This window comes from Tenrec ecaudatus, chromosome 6 (assembly GCF_050624435.1).
Source record: "Tenrec ecaudatus isolate mTenEca1 chromosome 6, mTenEca1.hap1, whole genome shotgun sequence".
In the NCBI taxonomy this organism is placed as follows: domain Eukaryota; kingdom Metazoa; phylum Chordata; class Mammalia; order Afrosoricida; family Tenrecidae; genus Tenrec; species Tenrec ecaudatus.
The window spans coordinates 11,060,616-11,081,124 of NC_134535.1; the positions used below are offsets into that span (position 1 = coordinate 11,060,616).

A 20,509-nucleotide genomic window follows, 5' to 3' on the forward strand; every position below is an offset into this window, starting at 1 on the left:
TTTGCTTTAGAAGACCCCTGGGTTTCCAGACCATTACTGAATACAAACATTTATTTCCATTTTTGAGCAATTTATGCAGAATCTGAGTCATGAAAGCCAAGATTTTCAGAGAGGGAAGTTGGTTGCCACGCTGTGGAACCACCACCACCACCTTGTCCTTCTCAGAGTCAGAAAGCCCTGGTGGTAGTAAAATAGATGAGCTTGAAGTGGTCCATGAGACCCATTTGTTTAAGAACTTTGAGTTGACTCCCTGCTATGTGCCGGGTCTTGAGTTAGGGGATGGGGAAGGATCTTCATCTCAGTTATCACAGGGAAAGAAAGACAACTTCCTTTCACTTCCTATAACTCAAACAGTTATAAGTAAAATGATGTGTTGTTCGGGAACAAAGGGTACTTGCCATAGAAGAGTATGAAACCAAAGCCGGACCAAACCCATTGAGTTGATTCCATGTCATAGCAAGCCTGCAGGACAGAGCAGAACTGCCCCTGGTGTTTCCACAGTGGTAACCTTTAGGTGAGCCAACTGCCTGATCTTTCTTTGATGGAATGGTCAGTGGATTTGAAGTGTCAACCTTTTGGTTAGTGGTTGAACACCTGTTTGCACTACTAAGGTTTCTTGAGGGAATGCTGCTGCTGCTGTTGTTGCTAGATGTCCATGTCAGCTCACAGTGACCCCATGTATGAAAGAACATGACACTGTTCAGTGAATCAGAGACCGTTCCCCTACTACATATGAATAAGGGTTTGTGGCCAAGTTTTCCAGAAGTTCACCAGATCCTCCATCCTCGTCTATAGTCTCTCTTAGTCTGGAAACTCCACTGAAACCCCTCCACTGTGGGTGATCTTAATTGTATATGAAGTCCTAGAGGCATAGCTTCCAGCATCAACCCAATTGGCGAGCCTCCACAGTCCACTGATAGATGAGTGGTGGGAGCAGCTATAAACAGGGCATAGGGAAACCAGGGAGGGTGTATTAGTCACCTAGTGCTGCTGTAACACAAATACCTCAAGTGGGTGGCTTTAAAGAATGAACATTTGTTTTCTCACAGTTCTGAAGCTGAAAGCCCTCATTGGAATTGGCCATCTCAATTCCTCAGTACTCTTTGGTTCCTCAGTAGTCCTTGTCTTGCAGACACTCTTCCCTTGACATGTCTCCTATCTCTGTAACCAATCCATTCTTTTTGTAACTCAGAAGTGATTAGGTTTAGAGCCCAACCTATGTGGGTATGATCCAATGATCATAACAAAGAAGATCCTATTTCCAAACAGGGTTACATCCATAGGAACAAGGGTTACAAGTTGAACACATTTTGGAGGGGGACACTGTTTAATTGACAGCAGAGGGTTTTACAGAAAAGGAATGTCTACACCAATATTGGAAGGGAGACTGGGAATTAGGCGGGTTGAAGATTTAGGATCAGTGAATGTTTCTGGCCGAAGGAATGTATGTGGGAATGTCCCAAGGACTGAGACAGCAAGGCACAAGCCGAAGAGAAATAATTCCACTTGAGATAAATGAGGTCGGTAGGTAGGAACCATTTTCAGCACATAGAACTTTATCCCAACAGCAAAGGGGAATCATTGAAGGTTAAAACAAAAGAAAACATCCTTTTATCATGTAGTATGAAAACTCCCCATAATACTCCTCTCTCTCCATCATTGTTAAAGGTTTGTTACATATTACTTCATCTTCTAATTATTTTTTTCTATTTACATTCTTTTTTTAAACAATTTTATTGGCACATGATCCACATATCATGCATTCAATAGTTTAATCATATCGAGAAGAATTGCACAATCATTATCACACTCAATTTTAGGACATTTTTCTTTTTCATGGTTAAATTGCTTTTAAAATTAGTTGTGCAATCACAATCAATTCCAGTGCTTCCTCCTCCCTTCCATCTACATTGCTTGCTCCCCAAATCCCCTCACCCTCCCTATCTCTGACCCCCCCACCCCCATATCCCAGATAAACCATTTTATCAGTTATCATGTCTATGCATCCACTCCTGTGCTTCACAAAGTGGGAAACCCAACAGGAACAATTAAAAAACTAAAATAATAATAATATAAAGATTAAAAATATAAGTAATGAGTATAAAAGAAAAGACTACCATCAATAGTTTCAAAGCCAGGGAAGAAATTTTTGTCATGGAACAAGCAAGAAATACTTGCACCTAGAACAAATTCAGATGGGGTCAAGAGGGAGGTCAATTAACCAAGTGTCAAGTTCGGTCCATCATAATCAAGAAGACAATGAGCTCATCTGATAGTTGAGCTATTTGAGACCCTTGCCTGTAGCCAGAGGTAATCTATTATCATTTATTGCAAGAATGCCTGCCATTCTGAAAGTTCCTTTCGGCCATCAGCAAGATGTGGCTGTCTCTGTGTTGTGGCGTGGCGCTGAGTCTGTTCCCACTTTCCGTGATCCTGTGCGGTGCCATTTTATTGGGTGCTCTTACAGTTCTTATAATGATCCATGCATCAATGGTGTCAAGTACATTTGTACATAAATTGCCCTCATCATTTCCAAAAATGTGTTCTTTCTACTTGATCCCTTGGTATCAGCTCCTCTTTAGTCCCCTCCATTCTCCCACCCTCCCGTCTTCATGAACCCTTGATAATTTATAAATTATTTTTATTTTCATATTTGACACTGTCCGCTGTCTCCCTCCACCCACGTTTCTGTTGTTCATTCCCCTGCATGGGTGTGTGTTTGTGTTGTACATAGATTGTTGCCATTGGTTCCCTCTTTCTCCCCCTTCTCCCCAGCCCCCTTCCCTCTACACTCATAGTATTGCTACTCTCATTATTGGTCCTGAGGGGTTTATCTGCCCTGGATTCTGTGTGTTGAGAGTTCTTACCTATATCAGTGTACATGCTCTGGTCTAGACAGATTTGCAAGACAGAACTGGGGTCACAGTAGTGGAGAGGAGCATTAAAGAACTAGAGGAATGTTGTGTGTTTCATCACTGCTATACTGCACCCTGGTTGGCTTATCCCTTCCTTGTGACCCTTCTGTGAGGGGATGTCTAATTGTCTACAGATGGGCTTTGGGTTTCCACTCTGATCCTGCTCGTTCGAGTTGAAATGGTTGTTTGTTTGGGAGTCTTCTGATGCCTGATACCTGAGCCCATCGAAACCTCATGATCACACAGGTTGGTGTGCTTCCTCCAGGTGAACTTTGTTGCTTCCCTGCTAGATAACCGCTTATTTAACTTCAAGCCTTTAAGACCCTAGACACTATATCTAATAATAGGGGGCGCCATCAGCTTTCTTCACCACATTAGCTTATACACCCATTTTGTCTTCAGCAATCGTATTGGAAAGGTGAGCATCACAGAATGCCAGGTTATTAGAACAAAGTGTTCTTGCGCTGAGGGAGGACTTGAGTAGAGGCCCAATGCCCATCTGCTACCTTAATACTTAACCTATAAACATATGTACATAGGCCTATATCCCTATTGTTAAATATTAATATATAACATATGTACACGCCTATATTTAGACCTCTATAAATGTCCTTTACCTTCTAGTTCTTTCCTCTATTTCCTTTTACTTTCTTCCTGTCCCACTCTCATGTTTGACCTTCATTTAGCTCTCTATACTTCCTCTCGGCTACATTGCACTTGGTCAAACCCCACCAAGCAGTCTATGCCCTCCTGGCCATCAATTTTAGATCTCTTATTGTTCCCTTGTCCCTGAGTTTGTTGGCCCCCCTCCTTTTCCCTCACCTCCTTTTCTCCCCTGTCCCCCCAGAAATATTGGTCCCATTGTTTTCTCCTTGGGATTGTTTATCCTGTCTTATATAGACAGACATGAAAAAAAGGGGGGAAACAGCCTATGAATACTTCCAGATTTGTCTGCTGACCCTTGTGTATGTTTTCCATTCGAGTCTGATGAGGTGCCAAGCCCTGCCCTCCAAGTCTGAAGTCTATTTTCAGGATCCCTCAGGAACTTTGTTGCTTTGCTCCCCTTGCTGCTCTGCTGAACTATCTTCATGTTATGCCCTGGTGCTTGGGGGGTTGACCGGGCACAATTCGCACACTATGACTCCAGTGCTGCCCCCCACCATAGTGCTGTGGTGGGGCCAACTCTACGGTTCTCTATGTACATTGGCTGCTCAAAGTGGGAATGTTGTCCTCAAAGCTTTGTGGGCCAGGATGCTGTCTACTCTTACTCTCTCTCTCCCTCTTAGTTTGCTCCTGTGTGGTCTGGGAAGAGCAGGTCCTTTCTTCCAAGGAGCCGCTCGTGGGTTCTAAGAGACAGCCTTTAGATTAGTAGTGGCCAAATGCTTAATTTCTGTCCCACCATACCTTTCAATGGCAGTCCATTTTATCTAGTCCTTTTAAATGACTGCCTAGTATTCCACCACTAGGCCATTCCACAGTCTTCTACCCATTCCCTTACAGATGGGCTGCTGGCTTGCTTCCATTTTTACAATCTTTTTCTTTGTAAGACATGACTGTGCTTCAGGGAGCATTCGCATCTGCACCTCTGTGCACTTGTAGGATGTGTCCTAATTCCGGGAATTTCAAAAGCTAGAACCATTTGGTGTGGACGTCACAGTTTGTATCATTTTCTGGTTCCACTAACTGTGTACGAAAGCACTACTTCTCTACAATCTTGCCAATGTTGGCTATTGAAGACATTTGGGGGAATATATTTTATTAAATGTGTGATCTAAATAAAGGCAGTGACGATCATTCTTACCAACGCTGATGCCATTCGGATGGGGAGAACAGTCGCTGTTTGCTCGTCATGGCTGTACAGTCACTTCCCCAACCCCAAGCACAGTCACAGGGCCACCTGACTGCAGAGCCATTCTTTTCTTGACGACAAGGGCCCGGGTCAAAATATTGCTGAGGCTAGATCTGTGTGAGTCCATTTTCTTATTTCCACATCGTTCAAAATCCATTTGATTGGAGGCAGACTCCATATTGGGTGTGAGGAGGAAGGACAGGGTGGATTAAGTGGATTCATGGAAGGCTCCCAGGTTTCCAGCTGGACAAGTAAGATAAACAGTGGAATTAGTCGTTCAAATCAGGACTACCAAACAAAAGGTAGCGATCCCGGAAGAAGGTCCTAGAGATGAATTAAGACTCTAGTACCTAGGGGGACGGACAACAGAATAATGGGTGAGGGTCAGTGTAAGACATGGGGGAAAAAAAGATAAATTATCAAGGGTTCATGAGGGAGGGAGTGGGGGAGGGGAAATAAGCTGATACCAAGGGTTCAAGTAGAAAGCAAATGTTTTGAAAATGATGACTGCAACCTAAGTACAAATGTGCTTGACACAATGGATGGGTGTATGGATTGTGATCAGAGTTGTATGAGCCCCCAATAAAATGATTTTTTTCAAAAAGATTCCAGTGCCTGTGGATCCTGTGAGTAGTACTTTGACTAGATGTAATTGATGGATTCACCAAAAGAGTAATACTTTTCACACAAAAAATAAAGAGTAATACTTTTCTTTATTCTCATGTCCACTATCCAAGGATCTCCTCCGGCAATCCTGGCACCTGAGAAGCCGGATTGATCATCAGAAGATTGCAGGATAATGTTGCTCTTAAAAGAAGTGTGAGGGCCCTTAGATAACGATGCTCTTAAAAGAAGTAGGAGAGTCCTTTAGGATATTTTAGATCCTGGAGAAGCCAGTGTGGTAGCTCACACTGCGAAATACAAGACACCATTACTTTCCGTTTAATTCTTCTAGCAACTGTCAGAAGAACAAACAAATTATTCTTGGAAAAAAATACAACTAGAATGCTCCTAAAACTTGAGAGTAGTGAGTCTTTAGCTTGCTGACTGAACCCCTCAAAAGCAATCATTCTACAGGGACATCTTGTTGGTAGAGAGTGAGAAAAAATGAGAGAAATCCTCAATTGGATTGACATAATAGTCACAGCAGTGGACCCAACTACATCAACAATCACAAAGATAACACAGGAATCGGCAATGTTTTGTTCTGCTACATATAGAATCACCATGAATCAGAACCAACACTGTGGCAACTAACAACAATAAGTCTTCAAGTTAGGTCCGATCCTTTCTATTTCAGAATGAATGAATTGTAAAAGCTAAAATCTAGTGAGGGTTTACTATGTGCCCAACACCATGGTAAACATTACTCACAAATTATCATGTCCAATTTCCACAATAATACATTACTTGTAAATTATCGTGTTTGATTTTCTAATCATGACACATGGTTTACAGATAATGAGCTTACTCAAATCACACAGCTGAAAGAGCCAGACTTTAAACCCTGGGCCGTCTATCTTCAGCACTTTTTATCTCACCTGCTCATCTCTGTAAGATTGTGTATTCCCCAGAGAATGAATAAATTTGAGTTCTTTTGGCTAGCTACAAACAGTTTGTTCTTCATGAATACATTTTTTAAATTGTTGTAAAAAATATACATAAATAAAACACAACTTTTGCCAAATTAACATTTTTCAGGCACAGAAGTTAGTGAAATCACTTTCATTAGTCATGCTGTGAAACTTCCACCCATAATTGTTGCCAACTTTCCCATCATGATAAACTAACACTCACTGCTTACTAAACAATGCTCCCCCGCCCTTTACTCTTCCCTTTTACCACTGGCCACACGTTAACTCTGGTCTTTATACATTTAATAGCTGTCCTTTTGTGGTTGATTGATTTCACTGAAGGTTTAAGGTTTATTCGTGTTGTAGCATGGATCACAATTCTCTGTCTGAGTCGTATTCCATTGTATGAATATGTCAAAATTTGCTTATGAACTCATGCATTGATGAGTACATAAGCTGTTCCCAACTTTTGATTAGTGTGACTAGTGCTGCAGTCAGCATCGGTGTACATGTGTCTGTCTATGTTATTGTTCTCAGATTTCCTAGGTATTGTGTTAGTTTGGGGCGCTGGAGAACCAAATTGATAGACACTCATGTCTATAATAAGAAAGAGCTTTCTATACAAGAGCAATTGAATATTGAGAAAACATCCCAACCCAGTCCAGTTCAAGTCCATAAGTCCGATATTAGCCCACATGTCTGATACCAATCTATAAATTCCTCTTCAGACTCATGCAACCCATGCAATGACTCCGAATGCAGGAAGGTCACAGGAAAATCTTGTGGGTCTAGTGGCAGTGGCAGCATCTCAGTGCTGGCAGGGGTCTCCACGTGGCTCCTTCAGCTCCAGGGCTCTAGCATAGCTCCATGTATCTTCTCAACAAGAATGTCTCCCAGGAAGTGTGCTTGTGTCCCGCCTCCAGGGAGCTATTTATCTCCTCAGCACCTCCAAATGAGGTCATCAAGCGATGACCTGATTGGCAGGCTACACTCCACCCCTTCACTCTGAAGTTTCAAATTGACAACAGATTATGTATGTAACTACCACAAGTATATACTGAGAAGTGGAATTCCTGGGTCACCTCGTTGTTCTGAAGCCATTCTTAACCTACATTTAATACCCCACGATCAATCAAATTTTAATGTAAGTTATATATAACCCCACCACCTGTCTGCCAGTTTGTCATACTATATGGTTTATATGTAGGTATAATACTGAAAGGAATGCCATCAGTACTTCGAATTCTAGCAGGTTTACCTGTGATGGGCAGGTTTTAGCAGAACGTCCAGACTGAGAGATACCAAGAAGGCTATGGCAACCTATTGTTAAAAAACAATTGGTCAATGAAAACCTTACCAATTGCAGTAGGACATTGTCTATGGAGTGCCCGAAGATGAGCCCCTCAAACTATGACTGGGGAAGAGCTGCTCCCTAAAGTTTAGTTGAACTTCATTACTTGGATGGAAGAGAGCGTTGGGGGCCTTCATTTGCTGGTGCGGCATGATGCAGAGTGAAAAGACACAGCTGCAAACATCCAATAGTAATCAGATGGTGGAATAGAGGAAATGTGACTCTAGCAAAGTTGGAAGTTGTCAAGAATGAAATGGAATGTTTGAAGATTCACATCCCAGGCATTGGTGAGCTGAGACAAGTGCTGGCCATTTTGAATAGGACAATCCTGTGGTTTACTGTGCTCAAAATGACACATTAAAGACTCTACATATAACCTCCTCTCTGGGGGATGGGCAACAGGAAAGTGAGTGAAGGGAGATGCCGGGCAGTGTAAGATAAGGTAAAATAATAATTTATAAATTATTGAGGGTTTATGAGAGGTGAGCGGGGAGGGAGGGGAAAGAAAAAAGGGAAATGAGGAGCTGATTCCAGGAACCCAAGCAGAAGGCGGATTTTGAGAATGACGAGGGCAATGAATGTATAAGTGTGCTTTACACAATTGATGTATATATGGATTGTGATAAGAGTTATATGAGCCCCAATAAAAAGATTTAAATTTAAAAAAGAACAGCATCACATTCATTGTCAAAAAGAACATTTCAAGCTCTATCACTGTCTATAAAAGGATATTATCCATATAATAATATCTGCCCACCGACAAGGAAGACCTGTAAATACGCTTATTATTCAAATGTATGTGCCCAGCGCTAATGCCAAAGCTGAAGAAACTGAAGATTTTACCAACTTCTGCAGTCTTAAATTGATCAAACATGCAACTATGATGCATTGGAGATTGGAATTTGAAAGTTGGAAACAAAGAAGGTTCAGTAATTGGAAATCGTGGCCTTGGTAAGAGAACTAGGCCAGAAGTCGCACGATAGAATTTTGTGAGACCAGCAACTTCTGCCTTGGAAATACCTTTTTTCAACAACAAAAATTGTAACTATACACCTGGGCCACTTGTCTCACATACAAATGAAAGCTGGTCAGTGAATGAGGAAGCCTTAAGAATTGGTGTCTTTCAATTAAGTATGTCATGGGCTTCCCAAAGAACAAACAAGTCTGTGTTGTAATAAGTAGACAGAATGCTCTTTAGAGGTGAGAATGATAAGCCTTTATCTCATGTATTTTGGACATGTCATCAGGGGGTGTCATCAGGCTGGAGAAGGACATCAGGCTTAATAGAGGATGAATGACAAATGGGAAGACACTTAACCAGGTCGACTGACTCAATGATTGCCACAATGAGCTCATTGAGGCAGGACCAGGCAGTGTTTCGTACTGTTGTACATAGGGTCGCTCTGAGTGGGCAGTGATTGAACAGCAGCTAACAGCAATCTATTTGTGGACCTTACCAGGGAGAATGCGCAGGAATCAAATCAACAACATCTGTGGAAAGAGATGATGAAGAAGCTCAGCGTCACCAGTTAGAACAAGGCCAGGTACCAACTGTGGAATAGACCATCAATTGCGCATATGCTAGTTCAAGCTGAAGCTGAAAGCAAGTTAAACATTCACATGGCAGCCAAAGTATCTCCTTGAGTCTATCCCACTTGAAGTTAGAGGCTATCTCAAGAATAGTGAGATATTATGACAATTAATGATTGAAAGAAAAGAGCAAAACATGTGTCAGAAGAATTCTGAACCTTGCTTTGGAATGTTGCGTAGCTAAAGTCCCATAAACAGACAAAATGAAAAAGTAAAAGAGCTGAATAGAAGATTTCAAAGGGCAGCTTGAGAAGGTAAAGGACTGTAATGAAATGTGCAGCGACCTGGAGTTAGAAAACCAAAAGGGAAGAACGTGCTTGGCATTCCTCAAGCTGAGAAAACGGCAAGAATAAATGAAACCTTAAGTTGTGATATCAAAGTATTCTATAGAAACTATTTTTATCAACTCAGGAAGCAGCAGCAGAAGATGGGAGGGATACAAAGTCACTGTAACAAAAAAAGAATTAGTCGATGCTCAATCATTTCAGGACAGCATATGATAAAGAACCATTGGTATTGAAGGAAGAAGTCCAAGCTACACCAGAGGCATTGGAGAAAACCAAGGATCCAGGAATTGATGGAACAACCATTGAGATGTTTCAACAAAAGGATACTACCCTGTGAGTACTTACTGGTCTGTGTTAAAATTTTTGGAAGGCAGCTACCTGACTAACTAACTGGAAGAAATCTGTTTATGTGCCCATTCCAAAGGAAGGTGATGTGACAGAGTTGGGAATTTCAAGACAATATAATTGATATCACACATAAGTAAAACTTTGTTGACGATAGTTCAAAAACAATTGTAGCAGTAAAACAAGGAACTGACAGGAATTCCAGCCAGATTCAGAAGAGGACACGGAATGAGGGATAGCATGGCTGATATTAGATGTAGGCTAAACGCAAAGAATTCCAGAAAGATATTTATTATATTTTATTGATTATGCAAAGGCAATTATTGACTGTGTGGGTTATCATAAAGCATGGATAACATTGCAAAGGATAAGACTATCAGAACAGTTCATTGTGCTCATGTGGAACCTGTACACAGACCAAGAGGCAGTCATTTGAACAGAACAAGCTGATACTTCGTTGTTTCGTATTAGGAAAAAAGGGAGTCAGAGTTCTGTCCTTTCGCCATATCTATTCAATCTGTGTGGTGAACAAACCATTCAAGAAGGGGGCATATATGAACAAGGCTGTGGAATCAGGATAGGAGGAAAGTCATGAACAACATACAGATGACACAGCCCTGCTCACTGAAAGGGGAGAGGACTCCAAGCACTTACTGGTGAAGATTAAAAAAGAAAAATCCTACAGCCTTCAGTATTGATTACATCTCAACATAAACAGAAGTCTTTACAACGGGACCAATAAGCATCATCATGGTAAATAGAGGAAAAACTGAAGTAGTCAAGGATTTCATTTTACTGGAATCTATAATCAATGCCCATAGAAGCAACAGTTAAGAAATCAAACAGTGTATTATCACAGGGTCAAATTTGCTGCCAAAGGCCTTGTAAAAGTGTTGAAAAGCAAACGTGTTCCTTTGAGGATGAAGGTGAACCTGACCCGCAGACTGCCAGAAGAAGGAACCAGTCTGTCTCGGAAGAAGCCAGGTTGGTGAGACTTCTTCTCATGTGCTTTGGACATGTTATCACGAGGGAACTGTCTTCCTGGAGAATTAGAGAAACCCTCAGGGAGATGAACTGACACAGGCTACAGTAATGGGCTCACAGAGAGAGGATTGGGAGGACGGTGAAGGATCCTGTCCTGTGTTTGGTGAGGTTGTACACAGGGTCGCTGTAAATGAAAACCAACTAGATGACAGCTAACAACAACATATGTAATCCAGGTTGATGATTCAGTCTTTGTATTATTTTTATCTAAAGCCTCACTTCTATAGTATTTACGTGATCCTCATTTTCCTAGCCATTCCCAACATGCCTGACTTTAGGCCAGAGGAACAAATTCCAGGGAAAGTCCCCGGATGTCCTGAATTACCATTGACAGTGGAGTCTTCTCTCTTGGGTAGGACCCTAACTCCTCTCTTTATAGGGTTTTCTCTTGTGATCTTCCTAAGATTTCCTTAAATAAATTCCTGTATCCGGTCCCACAGTTTCGCCAGGGCAATCAGATGCTTGAATGCTACTTCGACTCAAGCTTGGTCATTTGTAAAACTAGGCAAATCCCTTCGCCTTCCTAAGGTCAGAAGAATCAACACATTTGAATTGTGGTGCTGGTGAAGAATATTGATGCTAAAAAGAACACAGATCTATCTTGGAAGAAGTACAGCCAGAATGCTCCTTAGAGACAAGGATGGGGAGACTTCATCTCATGTGCTTTGGGCATGTTGTCAGGAGAGAACAGTCCCTGGAGGAGGACATCAAGCTTGATAAAGCAGAGGGAGAAGGAAAAGAGGAAGGTCCTGAAGTGGCTGGGTGGACACAACGGCTGCAACAATGGGCTCAGACATAGGTCCAATTGTGAGGATGGCGCAGGACCAAGGAGCATTTCCTTATGTTGTACATCGGCTCGCTATGATCGAAAGTGACTCGATGGCACCTAACAATAAGAAGAAAGGTCAGAAGCCCCTCAAAACACAAGGTGAGCAACCTCCCATGTGTCTACGTGTCTTTTCTGCCTTCTCCACTATAAATGTGAATTTCAAACTGTTGGAAAAGTAACCAAATCATTCCAGGATGTCAATCTAGACCATACTCCTAAATGATAACTCCACCTGGAAACCATTTCTTTTTTTTTTTGTTTTGTTTTGTTTGAAACCATTTCTTTTTAAATTTAATTTTTTGTTGCCACCGGGGGACAAAGTCACTATCATTTTCCATTCATCTGCTTTGCACCGCAGTTTGGGTAACTGAGGCCTGGCACCACACCCTGGAATCCACACTTGGGGGGTGACCAAGTTCATTAGAATCATCATGTCCTTGGTTCTTAACTGATTTTAAATGAAAAAGTGGCATAGGGGAAAAAGCTACTGTATACAAACATTTTTGGGGTGAAGACTATGTAGTATGGCAGAGACCAGGCCAAAACCAGGGATGCACATTGTAGACAGTGGTGGAGGAGGTGGGGAAAGGAAAACAAAAGGATGAATATAAGGAAGAAAAGGGGAGCGGGGGGTGGGGGTGGCATGGGGCACTAATCCACCCAAGGGGAGGGTATTGTTTATATCTCCACAGGGAAAGTGGGACCAGACTTCAACCCAGTGCCGCAAGGTGTGAATGCAATATCCCGGCGTGGAGTAGGGAACCGGTGGAGAGGACTGGGAGGCTGGCCCCAGCACCAGAAATTAAGTGGATTCCTGCCTCTCCCCCGAAAAGAATTTGTTTCAAAGGATGACATTGATTCTGCAGCTCCGGGAGATGGACATATCTGATCAGAGCACACGGGAGCAGATGAAGGGGCAGGAGGAGAGAGTGGAACATAGCCTGGCCCACCAGGCCGTGAGGATGATGTTCCTGAGTAGAACAGCCAGTCCACAGAGAGAACAACATGGCTGGCCCCACTATGAGACATGATGCCAATCAGTGACTAAGGGCGATACAGGGGACTGCACCGGAGACACAGTGTGGGAATTGCACCTGACCTGATCCCACCACACCGAGGCAAATCACTGGGGGAGTGCAGCGGAACAGCAAGGGAATGGAGTGGCAAGGTCCCCAGGGAATGCTGAAAGTGGACTTTGGGGCCAGGGCGTGGTGCCCCAACAGACTGGACTGGAAAACGCTCCTAAGGGCCAGCAAACGATCCCTGAACTAACTACAAGCTTTTCTCTTGTGAACTGTTTTGTTCTGTTCTTTGTCAGTGGTTTGTTTTTGTTGTTTTGTTGTCTGGTTGTATACTGTTGCTTTGTTTTCCTCTGTCTTGTTTTCGTGCATGTTAGTGTCTCCACAGGTCTGTCTGAATAGGACAGGCTGGATGAACTATCTGGAGGAAAAACAACGGGACCGACAGTTCCGGGGGGACTTGGGGTGGGGTAGGGGTAGGGGGGTCAAGAAGTGGTGTTAACAAACACAGGGACAAGGGAACAACACGGGACCCAAAATGGTAGTGAGGGGGTAGTGGCAGGCCTGGTGGGGAATGATCAAGGGTAAGGTTGCGTAGAGAAGAGGTATAGCTGTATCCCAGGTGGGGACGGAGCATAGTAGTGGGGCAGGAGGAAAGTCAAGGGAGATGGAGGAAGGAGCTGGGAGTCAAGGGGCATTTATGGAGGTCTAGACAAAGACATGTACATGCAAACATATATATGAGGAGGGGGAAATAGATCTAAGTGTCTAAATTTATAGGTTTAGTATTAAGGTGGTGGAAGGACCTTGGGCCTCTACTCAAGCACTCCCTCAATGCATGAATACTTTCTTTTATTAAATTGGCACTCTATGATGCTCACTCTCCTGACACCACTGCTGAAGCCAAAGCGGGTGAACAAGTAAATGTGGTGAAGAAAGCTGGTGGTGCCCGGCTATCAAAAGAGATAGTGACTGGGGTCTTAAAGGCTTGAAGATAAACAAGCGGCCATCTAGCTCAGAAGCAACAAAGTCCACATGGAAGAACACACCAGCCTGTGTGATCGCGTGGTCCCGAAGGGATCAGTTATCAGGCATCAAAGAACAAAAAATCATATCATTGGCTGCACACCTCCATGATAGGATCACTGAAGACAAATGGGTGCATAAGCAAATGTGGTGAAGAAAGCTGATGGTGCCCGGCTATCAAAAGAGATAGTGTCTGGGGTCTTAAAGGCTTGAAGGTGAACAAGCGGCCATCTAGCTCAGAAGCAAAAAAGCCCACAAGGAAGAAGCACACCAGCCGGTGCGATCACGAGGTGCCAAAGGGACCAGGTATAAGGTATCATGCAAAAAGAAAAAAAGATATGTATATGTATATATATATGTGTGTGTGTATATGTATATATATATACCATATTGAATGAAGGGGGATGAGCAGAGTGGAGACCCAAGGCTCAAGTGTCGGCCACTGGAGATCTCCTCATAGAGGGGTTTAGGAGAGGAGATGGGTCAGCCAGGGTGCGAGGTAGTTCCGATGAAGAACACAGCTTTCCCCCAGATCCTGGATGCTTCCTCCCCCCAACTACCATGATCCGAATTCTACCTTGCAGGACTGGATAGGGCAGAGGTTGTACGCTGGTGCATATGGGGGCTGGAAGCACAGGGAATCCAGGGTGGATGATACCTTCAGGACCAAGGGTGTGAGGGGCGATACTGGGAGGGTAGAGGGTGAGTGGGTTGGAGATAGGGAACTGATTACAAGGATCCACAAGTGACCTCCTCCCTGGGAGATGGATGGCAGGGAAGGGAGACTCCAGATAGGGCAAGATATGACAAAATAACAATGTATAAATTACCGGGGGCACATGAGGGAGGGGGGAGCGGGAAGGGAAGGGAAAAAAAAAGAGGACCTGATGCAGGGGGCTTGGGTGGAGAGCAAATGCTTTGAGAATGATTGGGGCAGGGAATGTGCGGATGTGTTTTATACAATTGATGTATGTATATGTATGGATTGTGATAAGAGTTGTATGAGCCCCTAATAAAATGTAAAAAAAGAAAGGAAAAAAAAAGAAAATGATTAGGGAAAGGAATGTACAGATGTGCTTTATACAATTGATGTATGTATATGTATGGATTGTGATAAGAGTTGGATGAGCCCCTAATAAAATGTTTAAAAAATCATACACAGAAAAACCGAATTTCATATTCATTTATTCATTTAAAAAACGAACAAAAATCACACACACATAAAAAACCAAAGTGAGCCCAGTAGTAAGGGAACATCAAGTGAAGAACATGGAATTTGGAAGATTTGAAAAGGCCTTTATCCCTCTCGGGAGATACAAGTTTGGGGGTTCCTTTGGAAACTTACAAATCCTTGCCACTTCCTCAAGCACCGACTTTCCCAAAGCCAAACACTGGGGTTTTTACATTGTGGGAATGTGAGATCTTGCTCAAATCCCTGCGCTACAAAACTGCTCTGTCACACAGTGTAATTCATGTTCACCCGTTCGCCCCCTCCCTGCTTACATTCATTACCTTCTGTGGAGTCTTTGCTGTTTTCCAGAATTACATGATCTTTAAGGCACCGCCTAATTGAATGTGCTCTTTTATTAAGCGAGTCCATTGGGAGTGGGTGAAAAGAAATACTCAAAAATATCCTCAGGTCCCAGGTGAACTCAGAAGAATTCAAGGCTCCCTGACAGTGCTACCTGGTAGTGGCATGTGGACACGTGGTGGGCAAGAAATAAATCTGCGTCTGGTTTTAAAACATCGTCCCACTGTTGTGATTTTGATTTTGACTATAAATAATGCTCACTGTAAAAATAATTCAGTAACATAAAGGGCTCCGAAGAGACCAGAGTTAAATGAGAAGGGCTCCGCATCAGTGTGGCTTTGGAAGCTAACTGTTCCCTTCGGGAAGACGATGGAGCAAAGAGGGGACGCTCGGGTCTTTGGAGTATCCCTTTGCCTGGAGGATTCTCCCGGGTACGCCCTCCTGGCCGCACAAGGGCCCAGGGCCCACAGCGCAGGACTGCCCCACAAGCGCTTCTACTCAGCCACCTGTACGGTGACTTGGCGCCTTCCCAGGCGTGGTTCCTGGGCTCCGTCACTCCCGGTTCCCACCGTTCCGACGCACAGACCCAGCCCAGGCACCTTCCCCGTAACTATCCACCGACTGAAAATAGATGCCGACTCCGCCCTCTCACTACCCACCCTCCACTTAAAATCCTCCCCTTTAAAGGGAGCCACCGGGTGACGCCGGGGGAGTTTGCGGAAGCGCCCAGCGCGTTGAGCCTCTGGGCGGGTCCCGTGATTGAAAGTAGCCCCGCCCCCGGCTCCTCTTCCCCCATTGTGAGCCGCTGGGGCCCTGGCCCCGCCTCTCGCCGCCTCCTTCCCGGGCCCCGCCCCGCCCCCTTTTTCACCCCCGCCCCCCCTTGGCTCATTTCCGGCCCGCCGCTGCTACCGCTAGCCTGTAAGGAGGATTCGGCAGAGGGGAAGAAACAACAGCCGCCATCTTGTTTGTGTGCTAGGCTCGGGGGGGGAGAGAGGGCGAGAGGGAGCGGGCGAGAGTGGGAAAGCGGGACGCCAGGCTGAGTGCGAGCTGCGGGAGTGTGGGAGTACGGAGAGCAGTTGGGCCGGAGAGAAGCGGCAGGGCCGAGACAGTGGCCGGGGGCCCGGGGCGCACAGGCTGAGGCGACCCCCAGCCCCCTCCCGCCCGCACACACCCCCACCGCGGCCGGAGCCGGGCCGGCGTCGACGCCTAGGGGGGACCATTACATAACCCCGCGCCCCGCGGCGCCTTCGCCCGCCGCCCAGAGCGGCCTGAGTGCAGCCTCGGGGGGGGCGGGCGCTCCCGGCCTCTGGCCGCCGGGGGTGAGTGCCGTCGCGGCGGCCCTATTTATCTGTCTGTCGAGGGAGGGGAGGTCGGAGGAGGCGAGCGAGCGCGAGGAGAGGCCGCCTGCGCCGCCCTCCGGAGCGGGCCTCCTCGGCGCACTCAGCGTCGGCGCGGGCGGGCGGGCGGGCGGACGCCGCGGCTCAGCCCGGCCCCCTCGGCTCCCTGCGCCGGCAGCTCCGCGCCCGGCGTCCTAGCCGCGCCTCCGCCGCACGGCCGCCAGCGCTGCCGCGCGATGTGAAGCGGTGGCGCCAGCCTGGCTTTCGGCTCGGGCGGGCTCTGTGCGGCCATTAGGGGCCGGTGCGGCGGCGGCGGCGCGGAGCGCAGCGGCAGGAGGAGGAGGAGGGCTCGCAGGGTGGGGGCGCAGGCCCGGGAGGGGGCACCGGGAGGAGGTGAGTGTCTCTCGTCGCCTCCTCCTCTCCCCCCTTTTCGCCCCCGCCTCCTTGTGGCGATGAGAAGGAGGAGGACAGCGCCGAGGAGGAAGAGGCTGATGGCGGCGGTGGCGCTCCGAGAGACCTCGGCTGGGCAAGGGCCGGCCGCGGCGGGCCGAGGACTGCGCCTCTAGAGCCCGAGTTGTCGGGACCTCGTCGCGGCGGACGCGCTCGGCGGCTTCGTGCGCTGCGCCCTCCTCCGGGCTGGGCCAGGCCCGGCCCCTCGCACTTGTCCCTACCTTTTCTGTCGAGTCCACCTCCCTTCCCAGTCGCCGCGACCCGGCGACGCGAAAAAGGAACTCCCCCCACCCCCACCCCCTCGGCCGCCGGCACAGGCCCCCAAGCCCACCCCGGGGAGCAGGGCGGGGGCCCGGGGCCGAAGAGGAGACCGCCCGAGCCTTCACCTTTTCCTCGCCCGTCGCTTCGAAAGAATTAAAAATGGCCGAGAATGTGGTGGAACCCGGGCCGCCTTCAGCCAAGCGGCCTAAACTCTCGTCCCCGGCCCTCTCGGCGTCGGCCAGCGACGGCACAGGTTAGTCCCGGCCCCGCGCACCTTCCTCCTCCCAATTGGCTCCCTTTCTCTCCCCGGGGCTCCCCCACTGCTCCCTCGAATGCCTGCCTTCGCGAGGTGTCTGAATGAGCTGCCGCCGGCGCCCCGCAGCCCTACCATTTTCTCGGCCTCCCGAGCCCTGCGTTTCAACACTGTCACCTCGCTGTGTGTTCTGGAATTAGGGCTCGGAAGTGGCTGCCGTGGAGACTTGGCCTTTATTGTGGCGGCCGGGCCGGTTAATCGGGGGGAAACGAGGGCCAGGGCCGGGGTCTGCCAGGGCCTTTTCTGCGCTGTGAGTTTTCATTTTGGGGGGAGGCGAGGGGTGGGGGAGGGTTGGTCCTAAAGGAGGAGTCGCCAGTGTTTCCCCCTACTTTCCACGCTTACCGCCTCTCTTGCACAAAGATTCCCTGCGGAGGGTTTGGGGCGCTATTTATTTATTTATTTATTTATAAAATCGTGGTTTCATTTCTTTTTAATTCTGTGAGTGCGAGCCAGGATTTCGAGTTAGACGTGAGGTCTGTACAAATTTGGTTTTACCTACCCTTCTTAGGTTTTTTGTTGGGTTTTTTTTTTTACCCCCTCCATCACCCCCTCTCCTTTAAAATTTTTTTTATTTGCTTTAGGAATCAATATGGAGCGCAGTTCATTTTACGTCTCCCAGGTCTTTGCTGCGAGACGAAAATGTCTGAAACCCTGGGATTCCAGGAGGGGAGGGACGCAGGTTTTGCACAGTTTGTATTATCTTTTTATTTGGTGGTTGTAGAGTGGGCAGGGAAAAATCAGTACGTGACTCCGCGGCGGGTATTGGTAAATTGAGGATAGAAGTTGGGAGAATCCCCAACTGCACCATGAAGAGATTATAGAAAAGTTTAAAAATGTGTGTGGGGGGTGTGTGCGCGCGCGCGTGCGTTGGGATGAAAGTAGGCTTGGTTTTTTGGATTTTTTTTTGTTTTATTCTTGTTAGCATTTAAGTATATTTGGAGATGGTGGATTTTTGTTTGAAAATCCTCCAGTTCTGTACTTCGTTCAATTGTGGACAGGCCCTTTTGTAAGGACAAATGCCGGAGACTTGGTCCCTGGTTTCCCCTTTCCCTTCTCACAGCTCTTGGTGGCCACCGACCTCCCTGTTGTAGTTGTTTGAGATGCCAGGATAATGAAAAGGAAGAATGGCTGGCCATCTGACAGTCCCCACGATGTTCCCCTTACTACAGAGCATCTCTTTTAAAAACTCCCCAGAACAGGCTCAACGTCATCCCTCCATCTGCCAGTGAGAGTGCATAATGGAGTTAAATGTACCCTTGGAGTTTGTGCACAACTTCTCCAGCAGGTTTTGAAGGCGGTTGCATTTCAGAGGGCAAAAAATGTGAAGAAAATGGCAAATGTTTTGAATGTCTTTGTTCGGTGGAGAAAAGATGATGAGTTGATAGATTGAAATTTGAAGAAAAAATTACTTTTAGTAGAAATCATACTTTACCTATGGCTTGTGACATAGGTTATGTATGAACTTCGATCTCTTCTGCCTGGAAGTTTCTGTAGTCTTCAGGGTTTTTTTTTTTTAAGCTGTTTGCTTTTCTTCAGAATTTATCCATGTACACACTGAATATTGCATTTCTGCACTTATTGAAGTGCCATTCCGGAGAATTTTGCAGAGCCCCACAGATGCATTTTCAGGTGTAGATTATTTCTGTGTTGTCTCTTGAGTGATTTTGCCCTGAAATTTGTGTATGATGTGGTGATGGAGTCTGCATCCGAGTCTGCTAAGTGACTTGGATCTTCTCCTGGAAACTTTGTTTTATTACAGTGCATCTGAATTGAGCCGCATACTCTTGGAGTAAAGGCAAGGCTTGCACCAAGGGTGTGTTCTGATGTTCTGCCCAGGTGTACGCCTGCATGCTGCCTATGGCCCGGTCTAGCTCTTTCTCCTGGTGTCTCACATGGCTAACACACACTCTTTTGGAATATTATGAAGTTCAGAGTGTATCAAATGGCCTTTAAAAAGTTTTATATGTGTATATACACATAGACATTTTATACATATATGTATAAAATTTTAATAAAAATAAACCCTTATTCAGACACTTTTAGTCCTAACAGTCTATTTTAACATTACTTAGAAATTTCGTAGTGGGTACGATTCCTCCCCCCTCCCCCTTTCCTATCTGTTCTTAGATTCTATTCCAGGAATTCTTTGGGATAAAAATTTTAATCCTAACTACGCAATCAGGAGTTTTTGTGGAGGATGCGATGAATCTAAAGAAAATATTGTTATCTGTAAATTTACTTCAAGTAGGGCGTGATGGTACTTTTTTTTTTTTGCTTCCAGCAGTCTTGCATAAAAGTTGTAGGCAATGTTTAATGGAGGTACCTCACTTTTTAAAACTGTAAATTTCAAACTTTTAAAACCTTTAACTGGAATTTGAGTTTTCGCCTGAATTTTCTTTATAAGTGTGAAAGATGTTGCTTTGGAACCAAGTATGGTTTTTATCTAAAGGTAGTTCAAATAAGACAACAGATCTGCACACCAGAAACTTTTTTTAATGATCGAAGCTTGCAACTTTTGTAGTGAATGTATGTGTACCTCTTAAGTGTGGAGTATGCCAACTTTATAGGAAAGAAAAGTGGAATCCAATTGGACTGAAACGGACAGGTTAAATGGTTACAAAACAAACCATGCTTAATTCCTGTCTTCTGAATTTCTAAGCTCTTCATTAGGTACTGATGCAGAATTAAAATGATATTTAAAACTCCTAAGATTTTTTTAAAGACATTTCCACGCTGATTCAAAGAACTTGAGTTAAGTTCTGGTTTATGATTTGGGATAAGAGGATGG

At 45.6% G+C, this 20,509-nt stretch overlaps 1 protein-coding gene across 1 annotated transcript in view; it reads left to right on the plus strand.

Annotated features, from left to right (window-relative positions):
- Positions 1-16,285: 16,285 nt before the first annotated feature.
- Positions 16,286-20,509, plus strand: part of EP300 (EP300 lysine acetyltransferase) — a 68,865-nt gene continuing 64,641 nt past the window's right edge. The window contains exon 1 of the mRNA XM_075553626.1: positions 16,286-17,661. Within this exon, the coding sequence (XP_075409741.1) occupies positions 17,568-17,661 (94 nt within the window). The 5' untranslated portion in view covers positions 16,286-17,567. The remainder of the gene's footprint in view (positions 17,662-20,509) is intronic.